The 10,796-nt window shown below is 42.3% G+C and overlaps 1 protein-coding gene across 1 annotated transcript; it reads left to right on the top strand.

Moving 5' to 3' along the window:
• Positions 1-9,566: 9,566 nt before the first annotated feature.
• On the top strand, positions 9,567-10,647 carry LOC123185062 (non-specific lipid-transfer protein C6-like). The gene is made up of 3 exons (XM_044597073.1): positions 9,567-10,188; positions 10,282-10,344; positions 10,480-10,647. Exons 1-2 carry the CDS (start codon positions 9,681-9,683, stop codon positions 10,329-10,331), a joined length of 558 nt encoding a protein of 185 aa, XP_044453008.1. The 5' UTR covers positions 9,567-9,680; the 3' UTR covers positions 10,332-10,344; positions 10,480-10,647.
• The last annotated feature ends 149 nt before the right edge of the window (positions 10,648-10,796 follow it).

Genomic DNA, 10,796 nt, shown 5'->3' with positions numbered 1-10,796 from the left:
TCAGGTAATCCTATAAATGTTGAAACTAATGTTATTGAAACCGTAACCTCGGAGGAATACATAAAGGACACTTTCTAGAGCATTTCAGACTCCGAAAAGGAATAGGTATGAGGTATGGTAAGTAAACCGACTCCAAAACAGTTCTAACAACAATTTTTCTCTGTTTTGGAATATTTAAGAAAATAGGAAAAATAAGAATTAGTACGGGAAGGACACGAGGCGTCCACGAGGGTGGAGGGCGCGCCCTACCCCCTGGGCGCGCCCCCTGCCTCGTGGGCACCTCGTGTGCTCTCCGGACTCTGTTTTCTTGCACGATACTTCTTTTGGTCGGTAAAAATTCATTATATAATCTCTCGAAGGTTTTGACCACCATATCATGCAAATATCTTCTGTCTTTGTTTCGAGCTGTTTTCCTGACAGATCTTGATCGCCATGGCGTCTTCAAGTGCCCCCGAGGACAAGTTCTTCGAGAAGGTCATCAACCCCTACCTCGCGGAGGTGTTGCGACACCCTCAAACCATTGAGATGCGTGACGGGTTGCTACACATCCGCGATGTTGAGGGACCAAGGAGGATCGAAAGCGTGGAGGCAAGACTCGAAGCAATGGAGAAACAAGGGAGACGGTGGAACGTGGACTCGACACCAACCACATAATGATCACGGAGTTCACCAACACCGCCAAGCTAGATGCCAAAAACATCGGAGAGACCATATTCAAGCTTCACGAGAAAATCGAGCATTTCCAAGCCCAGATCTATGACCTGCAAAACCAAAACTGTGAGTATGAATATAGATTCAAGAGGATGAGTTTGGCTGCAGATTCGAGGATCCCGGAGACTCGATCATCCTTCTATGATGGTGAGCCTATGCCTTGGAAGATGGACGACAAGCCTACATCATCAACAACTCCATCATCACCACCTCCGAGGAAGGAGACATAAACACACGGGTATGGGCACTCCCCTTGGCAACTGCCAAGCTTGGGGGAGTGCCCCGGTATCGTATCACCATCACACTTTTATCTTTACCATTTTTCTTAGTTCGATCCTGTTGGTAATATCTTGATCTAGTAGAATAAAGCTTTAGTATGATCTAGTTTTGAGTTTTGCTTTATGATCCTTCTATGTAATCGAGTCCATGAGCTATATATAATAAAGATTAGTGTTGAGTCAAGGGCTTGATTATCTTGCTATGATCTTGAGGGAATAAAAATAAAAGAGAAAGAATAAAACGAAATAAAGAGATCATATGGATCTTATGGAGAGTAATGACTTCACATATAAATAGTATGATGAATAAAAATTGTTGAGAGTTGACAAGCATAGTTTTGCTTATCGTTGCAATTAATAGGAAGTAATAAAGAAAGAGAGGTTTTCACATATAAATATACTATCTTGGACATCTTCTATGATTGTGAGCACTCATTAAAATATGACATGCTAAAAAGTTGACGTTGGACAAGGAAGACAACGTAATGGGTTATGTTTTCTTACATCTGAAATAAATTATATTATCTTGGATCATCCAACATGTTGAGCTTGCCTTTCCCTCTCATGCTAGCCAAATTATTTGCACCAAGTAGAGATACTACTTGTGCTTCCAAATATCCTTAAACCCAGTTTTGCCATGAGAGTCCACCATATCTACCTATGGATTGAGTAAGATCCTTCAAGTAAGTTGTCATTATTGCAAGCAATAAAAATTTCTCTCTAAATATGCATGATTTATTAGTGTGGAGAAAATAAGATTTATACGATCTTGTGATGTGGAAGAAATAAAAGCGACGGACTGCATAATAAAGGTCCATATCACAAGTGGCAATATAAAGTGACGTTCTTTCGCATTAAGATTTTGTGCATCCAACCATAAAAGCATATGACAACCTCTGCTTCCCTCTGCAAAGGGCCTATCTTTTATTCTTGTCTTATACTTCATGCAAGAGTCACGGTGATCTTCACCTTTCCTTTTTACATTTTATCTCTTGGCAAGCACAATGTGTTCGAAAGATCCTCATATATATAGCTAATTGGATATGAGTTTTCATGACCTATTATTGTTGACATTACCCTTGAGGTAAAAGGTTGGGAGGCAAAACTATAAGCCCCTATCTTTCTCTGTGTCTGACTAAAACTTCATACCCATAAATATTTCGTGAGTGTTAGCAATTGTGAAAGACTAAATGATAGTTGAGTATGTGGACTTGCTGAAAAGCTCTTATATTGACTCTTTTCTGATGTTATGATAAATTGCAATTGCTTCAATGACTGAGATTATAGTTTGTTAGTTTTCAATGAAGTTTCTGATTCATACTTGAAATTGTGAATGAATTGTTACTTTAGCATAAAAAACCATATGACAATATTATATATATATATATATATATATATATTTGTTGTTGTTCTAAGAATGATCATGATGCCCTCATGTCCGTATTTTATTTTATCGACACCTCTATCTCTACACATGTGGACATATATTTCTATTTCGGCTTCCGCTTAAGGACAAGCGAGGCCTAAGCTTGGGGGAGTTGATACGTCCATTTTGCATCATGCTTTTATATCAATATTTATTGCATTATGGGCTGTTATTACACATTATGTCACAATACTTATGCCTATTCTCTCTTATTTTACAAGGTTTACATGAAGAGGGAGAATGCCGGCAGCTGAAATTCTGGGCTGGAAAAGGAGCAAATATTAGAGACCTATTCTGCATAGCTCCAAAAGTCCTGAAACTCCACGGGAGGCATTTTCAGAATATATAAAAAATATTGGGTGAAGGAAGCACCAGAGGGGGGCCACCCACCATCCACGAGGGTGGGGGGCGCGCCCCCTGCCACGTGGGCCCCCTGGCAGCCCTCTGGTGCCCATGCTATATGAGGTCTTTCATCCAAAAAAATCATAAGCAAGCTCATGGGACAAAACTCCGCTCCCACGAAGCGGAACCTTGGCGGAACCAATCTAGGGCTCCGGCGGAGCTGTTTTGCCAGGGAAACTTCCCTCCAGGAGGGGGAAATCATCACCATCGATCCTCTCATCGGGAGGGGGTCAATATCAATCAACATCTTCACCAACACCATCTCATCCCAAACCCTAGTCCATCTCTTGTATCCAATCTTTGTCTCAAACCTCAGATTGGTACCTGTGGGTTACTAGTAGTGTTGATTACTCCTTGTAGTTGATGCTAGTTGGTTTATTCGATGGAAGATCATATGTTCAGATCCTTTATGCATATTAATACCCCTTTGATTATGAACATTAATATGCTTTGTGAGTAGTTATGTTTGTTCCTGAGGACATGGGAGAAGTCTTGATATAAGTAGTCATGTGAATTTGGTATTCGTTCGATATTTTGATGGAATGTATGTTGTCTCACCTCTAGTGGTGTCATGTGAACGTCGACTACATGGCACTTCACCATTGTTTGGGCCTAGAGGAAGGCATTGGGAAGTAATAAGTAGACGATGAGTTGCTAGAGTGACAGAAGCTTAAACCTTAGTTTATGAGTTGTTTCGTAAGGGGCTGATTTGGATCCATATGTTTCATGCTATGGTTAGGTTTACCTTAATACTTCTTTTGTAGTTGCAGATGCTTGCAAGAGGGGTTAATCATAAGTGGGATGCTTGTCCAAGGAAGGGCGGTACCCAAGCACCGGTCCACCCACATATCAAATTATCAAAGTACCGAACGCGAATCATATGAGCGTGATGAAAACTAGCTTGACGATAATTCACATGTGTCCTCGGGAGCATTTTCCTTTATATAAGAGTTTGTATAGGCTTGTCCTTTGCTACAAAAAGGATTGGTCCATCTTGCTGCAACTTATTTACTTTTATTACTTGTTACCGTTACAAATTACTTTATCACAAAACTATCTGTTACCGATAATTTCAGTGCTTGCAGAGAATACCTTACTGAAAACTGCTTATCATTTCCTTTTGCTCCTTGTTGGGTTCGACAATCTTACTTATCGGAAGGACTACCATAGATCCCCTATACTTGTGGGTCATCAGTAGCGTAAGTATTTCCCTCATTTTTTTGAGAACCAAGGTATCAATCCAGTAGGAGACTACACGCAAGTCGCCTAGTACCTGCACAAACAAATAAGAACCTTGCAACCAACGTGATAAAGGGTTTGTCAATCCCTTCACGACCACTTGTGAAAGTGAGATATGATAAAGATAATAAGATAAATATTTTTGGTATTTTTGTTGTATAGATTGGAAATAAAGATTGCAAAATAAATAGTAAACTAGAATTGTAGATCGGAAACTTATATGATGTAAAGTAGACCCGGGAGCCATAGGTTTCACTAGTGGCTTCTCTCAAGATAGCATATACTACGGTGGGTGAACAAATTACTGCCGAGCAATTGATAAAAAAGCGCATAGTTATGAGAATATCTAGGCATGATCATAAACATAGACATCACGTCCGTGCCAAGTAGACCGAAATGATTCTGCATCTACAACTATTACTCCACACATCGACCGCTATCCAGCATGCATCTAAAGTATTAAGTTCATAAGAACAAAGTAACGCATTAGGCAAGATGACATGATGTAGAGGGATAAACTCAAGCAATATGATATAAACCCCATCTTTTTATCCTTGATGGCAACAATACAATACATGTCGGTTCCCTTTCTGTCACTGGAATCGAGCACCGCAAGATTGAACCCAAAGCTAAGCACTTCTCCCATTGCAAGAAAGATCAATCTAGTAGGCCAAACCAAACTGATAATTCTAAGAGACTTACAAAGATATCAAATCATGCATATAAGGATTCACAGAAGAATCAAATATTGTTCATAGATAAACTTGATCATAAACCCACAATTCATCGGATCTCGGCAAACACACCACAAAAAGTATTACATCGAATTGATCTCCAAGAACATCGAGGAGAACTTTGTATTGAGAACCAAAGAGAGAGAAGAAGACATCTAGCTAATAACTATGGACCCGAAGGTCTGTGGTAAACTACTCACACATCATCGGAGAGGCTATGGTGTTGATGTAGAAGCCCTTCGTGATCGAATCCCCCTCCGGCAGATCGCCGAAAAAGGTCCCCAGATGGGATCTCACGGGTACAGAAGGTTGCGGCGGTGGAAAAGTGGTTTCGTGGCTCCCCTGGATGTTTTCAGGGTATAAGAGTATATATAGGCGGAAGTAGGTCGGTGGAGCTCCGTGGGGCCCACGAGGGTGGGGGCGCGCCTACCCCCCTGGACGCGTCGCCCTACCTCGTGGCCGCCTTGTTGCTTCCTTGACCTCCACTCCAAGTATCCTGAATTGCGTTTGTTCCAATAAAGATCCTCGCGAAGGTTTCGTTCCGTTTTGATTCCATTTGATATTCCTTTTCTGCGGAACACTGAAATAGGCAAAAACAGCAATTTGCACTGGGCCTTCGGTTAATAGGTTAGTCCCAAAAATAATATAAAAGTGCATAATAAAGCCCATTGAACATCCAAAACAGATAATATAATAGCATGGAATAATCAAAAATTATATATACGTTGGAGACGTATCAAAGCCCTAGCTTCACCAGCCGCCACCCTCCAGGGCCGCCGCCCCGGGATCCAGACAGAACATTGTCGCTGCCACCGGCCAAGTTCCGCCGTCGCCGACCGGCCAAGCCACCGGTCACTGCGACCGCCGCCGCCATGACCATGCGAACACAGCCAGCCGGCCGACCAACTCCAACGAAGAAGAAGACCACCACCAACAAGCCTAGGGCCGGCGCCCTAGACATCCTCGTGTTGCAGATCAAGTCCAGGAGCAGTGCGCCGCAGACGGTCATTGAGATCGGTAGCACAAAGAATTAGCACGACTGAGTCAAGGCCAAATCCGTCGTTGCTGGTGCCGTCCTCCCCTGCCGCCGCCGCACCACTTCCATGTCGCCGCCGATCTGCGCCACCGCTGCCGATCTGGCCGGAAAGGAGCGCCGCCTCCCAACCAGATCGAGATCCGAGGAGAAAACCGCCGCCGCCACAACAACACAAGGGCTTTGCCCTGTGACGCCTCGGGCGACGGCGGCGGAGGGGAGCGGAGATGGGGCGAGGCTGTAGGAGGAGGGCGGGGGCTCCTCGGTGCGGGGCGGCGCCGCCGCACGGGGGAGGGACGGGGGTGTCTAAAATGAATAAACTATTAGCAAGTATTGCAATGCCAACTGAGCAGGTGAATATGTGTTGGAATTTCTCCTATTAATGTGGGAGGAAGAGTTTAAGCTGTTGGGTCAGAACCATATACATGAAATGACAGCTATTGCATGTTGGTAGTTGTAGTGGGGAAGAAGGAAAGTAGGGAAAGGAGAGCAGACTCAAGACGGCAGCACCAATTAACACCTCGATCAGAACATTAACAACGAACTTTGTTGCTGCTGAAGCACCGAAGGAAGGACAAAGTTGAAGGGGTGACTCCTACACCAAAGGGCACTAGTAGAAAAAGGGTCATTTTTCCCGGTTCTAGAGGGCCTTTAGTCCCGGTTCTGGACCGGGACTAAAGGGTCGTTACTAAAGCCTCCCCCTTTAGTCCTGGTTCTTACACGTACCGGGACTAAAGGCCGTCCACGTGGCCGCTGTCTAGAGCTACACCTTTAGTCCCGGTTCTGGACCGGGACTAAAGGGTCGTTACTAAAGCCCCCCCCCCTTTAGTCCTGGTTCTTACACGAACCGGGACTAAAGGCCGTCCACGTGGCCGCTGTCTGGAGCTACATCTTTAGTCCCGGTTGGTAAAGGTATTTTTACGAAAAAATAATTTTTTTAGAAAAACTGTTTTGATTTTTTTTTAAAAAATGAATTATTTTCCAATTTAATCTCTAATCACCCCTCATCATTCCAAATCATCTAACTTCCCGGCCGGTCACCCATCCTATCACTACTCCAGTCTAAGCACCCTTAACTTTCGGGTTCTATTCCCCTCGTTTCCAAGTTCGCACTTGTTGTTTTCCTGACAATAGTAAGATGTCAATCCTATAAACCCTCAGGAGTTTAGCTTGAGCATGAAGTCACACGTTTCACTGTTTGAGTTTGAAACTATTATTCTAAAAAACAATAATTATTTAGTAACACTAATATTTCTTAAATAAGTAGTTTGACCATAGTTTGACCACATTTTACCAAAATTCAAAAAAGTGAAATAATTATTTAGTAACACTAATACTCTTGAATAATTATGTATAGTAACACTAATATTTTTTGAATAAGTAGTTTGACCATAGTTTGACTAGATTTGACCAAAATTCAAAAAAACTGTAATGATTATTTAGTAACACTAATATTCTTGAATAATTATTTAGTAACACTAATACTTCTTGAATAAGTAGTTTGACCAAAGTTTGACCTGATTTAACCAAACTTAAAAAAAACTGAAATTTAAGCATAACTTTTTTTTCCTTTTAGAATTTGAGGATTCTAAAAATTTGCAAACAAGCCGTGGGCCGTCAAAATCGGATGCGAATTTTCGTGCTGAACATTTTGATATATTATATGTTTTTTTCGACATCGTATGCAAAAATTATAGCCGTTTTACTTTTTCATGACACTTTTTTGCAAAACATGTCCAAATTTAAGTTTTTAAATTTTTCTAACTAGTAGATGTAGTAATATAACTACATCTCGAAGGATTTTATTTTTTGAAATTTTCATCATTTTCTTTTGCTTTTTACAAAACAGAAAAGGTGAACGAGGGGGGGGGGAGGGGGGTAGAGTTTGAAAATGGGACCTTTAGTCCCGGTTTGAGACACGAACCAGGACTAAAGGGCATTGCACCCTTTAGGCCCGGTTCGTGTCTCAAACCAGGACTAAAGGGCTCATTTGAACCGGGACTAATGTCTTTAGCCGCATGAACCGGGACCAATGCTCACATTAGTCTCGGTTCGTGACTGAATCGGGACTAATGGACTTATCTGGCTCGAACGAAAGCTCTGTTTTCTACTAGTGGGGGCATGTAAAATTAAACGTGACTGCATCTTTCGATCAGGATCTCGTGAGGTGGGGCGGCAGGTGCTGTCCTACGAGATGATGGGGCAAAATTTGTCTATGCAAGCAAGTGGAAGATTGAGATGTGCTATGACGTTTTATCTGCTGAAGCAATTGCTCTTCAACACAGCTTAATACTTGCTTGGGGTGTCAGGTTGTAACAAGCTTTTGGTAAATTCGGATAATTTGGAACTAGTAAACTCAATGAATGATGGAGGGAGATCAATGGTCCCGCAAAAAAAAAGAAAGAGGGAGATCAATGGAACCTGCAACTGCGGTTGTGGCTGATTGCTACCATCTAGCTTGTGACTTTCCTAGTACTAATTGTGTGCATTACTTTAGAGAATCAAATGAGGTTGCCCATGAGCTAGCGCAAATTAATGTCCAAGGGCCCATATTGTACTAACTTCCTGTTGAACTCATTCGTCTCTTACTAGATAGATGATGTAACTAATTGTAGTTCAATAATGAGAGGGAATTTTATAAGAAAAATGATAAATTATCCAAACCAAAAGGTTATGACACATGCACCCTCTCTCATCTTCGACAAGACAGGCACCACCTTCCTCAACACGTGAGTCTAGCCAGTCGACATATGTCGTCAACATTGGAACCTACCAATCAACAACCAACATTGATTCTTCCAGTGAGGGCACAAGCAGGCGACCAGAAATATTCACAACCTAAATTATAGCTTTTCTGAAACTCATTTGTAATATTTTTGACTAATTACTAGTCCCTCTAATCCAAAATAAGTGTTGTGCTTTTAGTTCAAATTTGAACTAAAACCAAGACACTTGTTTTGGATTGGATGGAATATTTGACTATCATTTCTGTAGACTTGAATTTCAGGTGTCCAATGTAATGTGGGTAGTTTAATGAAATAGGGTATTTGAGTTAATCAAGTATGTTTTAGTTTGATTTCTTAGGTATACATCGTATTTTGTTTCTTTGCGTTTCTTTCAGTATTTGTGAATAAAATATTTAATATGTCATCATCTCATGGTAGTTGAGAAACATTCCCTTTATAAATTTGATTTTTACACCATAATCTCCCGCAATATGTTGGAACATTTCACAAATTTTCCTTTTAGAAGGTGCCCAAGTGATTGTAAGGCGAGATGATAGATTTTTGAAACGACGACAATGCGAGCGAGAGAGGATGACGAGAATGGAGGTGGAGGGAGGAATGTGGAGAAAAATGTATATCTTTGTCTTATAGCATGGAGAGGGATTAAGGAGACACGACGATCACCGGGGAGGAAAAAGAGAGGGAGAGAATCAGTATTTGTCGCTATATGAATGAAAACAACATGGATCAGTTAGTAACTTGAAAGGCTAACAGTTCTTGGAAGAAAAAACTTGAAACGCTAACTCGTAGTAACAAACTTGGTCATTATCTTTTCTCCAAAAAATAAACTTGGCCATTATCAATTCGTAAAAACCAAACGTGGTCATTATCAGTTTAATTGCATGAAACAGGAGAGTTCTGGAGGAGAGAAGCCGACAACGTACATACGAAATACGCGCCTGATCGTTCCGCTAGATAAGAAATCAATCAATCCAAACAGAACCCATCTTTCTCTCCGCATCTCAACGCATCACATTCCACATGCATCCTGTATAAATGGATCACCAGCCATAGCCATAGGAATCATCATACTTGCTGCAAACCAGCGCTGCAACGCACAACCTGAGACCGATGGCACCATCCAAATCCCATCTCGCCTTGCTCCTCGCCGTAGTTCTGATCGCCGCCACGCCGCAGCCTTCGGCGGCCGTCAGGGAGGCCCCTGCCCCCTCCACCAGCAACGATTTAGTAGCAAAACCATCGGCATGGTGCATTCCCTGCTTTTCGTTTCTACCACAGTTATTCTGTATACCGCCGATATTCTGTCCACCTACGCCAAGTGCGCTGCCGCCGCCGCCGCCGCCAGCGAAGCCGGAGCCGAAAGAGTGTCTACCATCGCTGATGGGGCTGATGCCATGCAAGGATTACTTCACCAACAAAACCGCGCCGGAGCCTCCAAACCAAGGCAAGTGCTGTGACGGCCTGAGGTCACTCTTCGTAAACGCTCCTATCTGCATATGCCGCATATCGGACGACGGCGACCTCGACAAGCTCATGTCGGCACCCGTGCATGGAGAAAACATCCTTCGTGTGGCGGTTATCTGTGGCACGGCTCTGAGTGATTATGGATCTTGCGAGGGTAAGTTCTTGCTCTCCGTACTATAAACTGTTTTCTGCATTATCTCGTCTTGCATTATGAACAATTTGTATCTTTTTGTGGATCGGAGAGCAGGCCACGTGCCACCGCTGAGGGCCGCACCCGCCCCTGAAGCTGCTTCTTAACTGGGCAAACCAGGTAACTACTCGTTTGTTCCGCATAAATTAAACTGTTTTCATTTTATATGGAGATAGAATCTTTCATGGGTGCATGAATTAGTACGTGCTATTTCTGTATTGTACTTTAACTTTTGATTTTATTTTTGTTTTGCAGAGGCATGGTCGTAGTAGAATTGCAGAGGCAAGGTCAAGATCCGTCGGTACCATTATTAGAAGATGAGATATAGTGCGAGTTTTCAGTTCGATTAAAGAGAATATGTAGCTTTATTTGTGTCCACCTCTGAGTCGTCTTGGAGAAATTTTATTTATTGGTTATTTGTGAGTGTCCACCCTATGGAATCATCAAATGTGCACCGAGTTGCCGAAATGTTTTATCCCTTGGACGTAATGACGTATGACTTTGCCTAACCAACGCGCACTACTTTTTTCAATCTAGCAATGATCGTCTCCAAAAATAATTATGCCAAATTT

This window comes from Triticum aestivum, chromosome 2A (genome assembly GCF_018294505.1).
Source record: "Triticum aestivum cultivar Chinese Spring chromosome 2A, IWGSC CS RefSeq v2.1, whole genome shotgun sequence".
Lineage (NCBI taxonomy): Eukaryota > Viridiplantae > Streptophyta > Magnoliopsida > Poales > Poaceae > Triticum > Triticum aestivum.
Note: the sequence above shows the minus strand (reverse complement) of the source record. Positions and strands in the feature narration are given on the sequence as shown.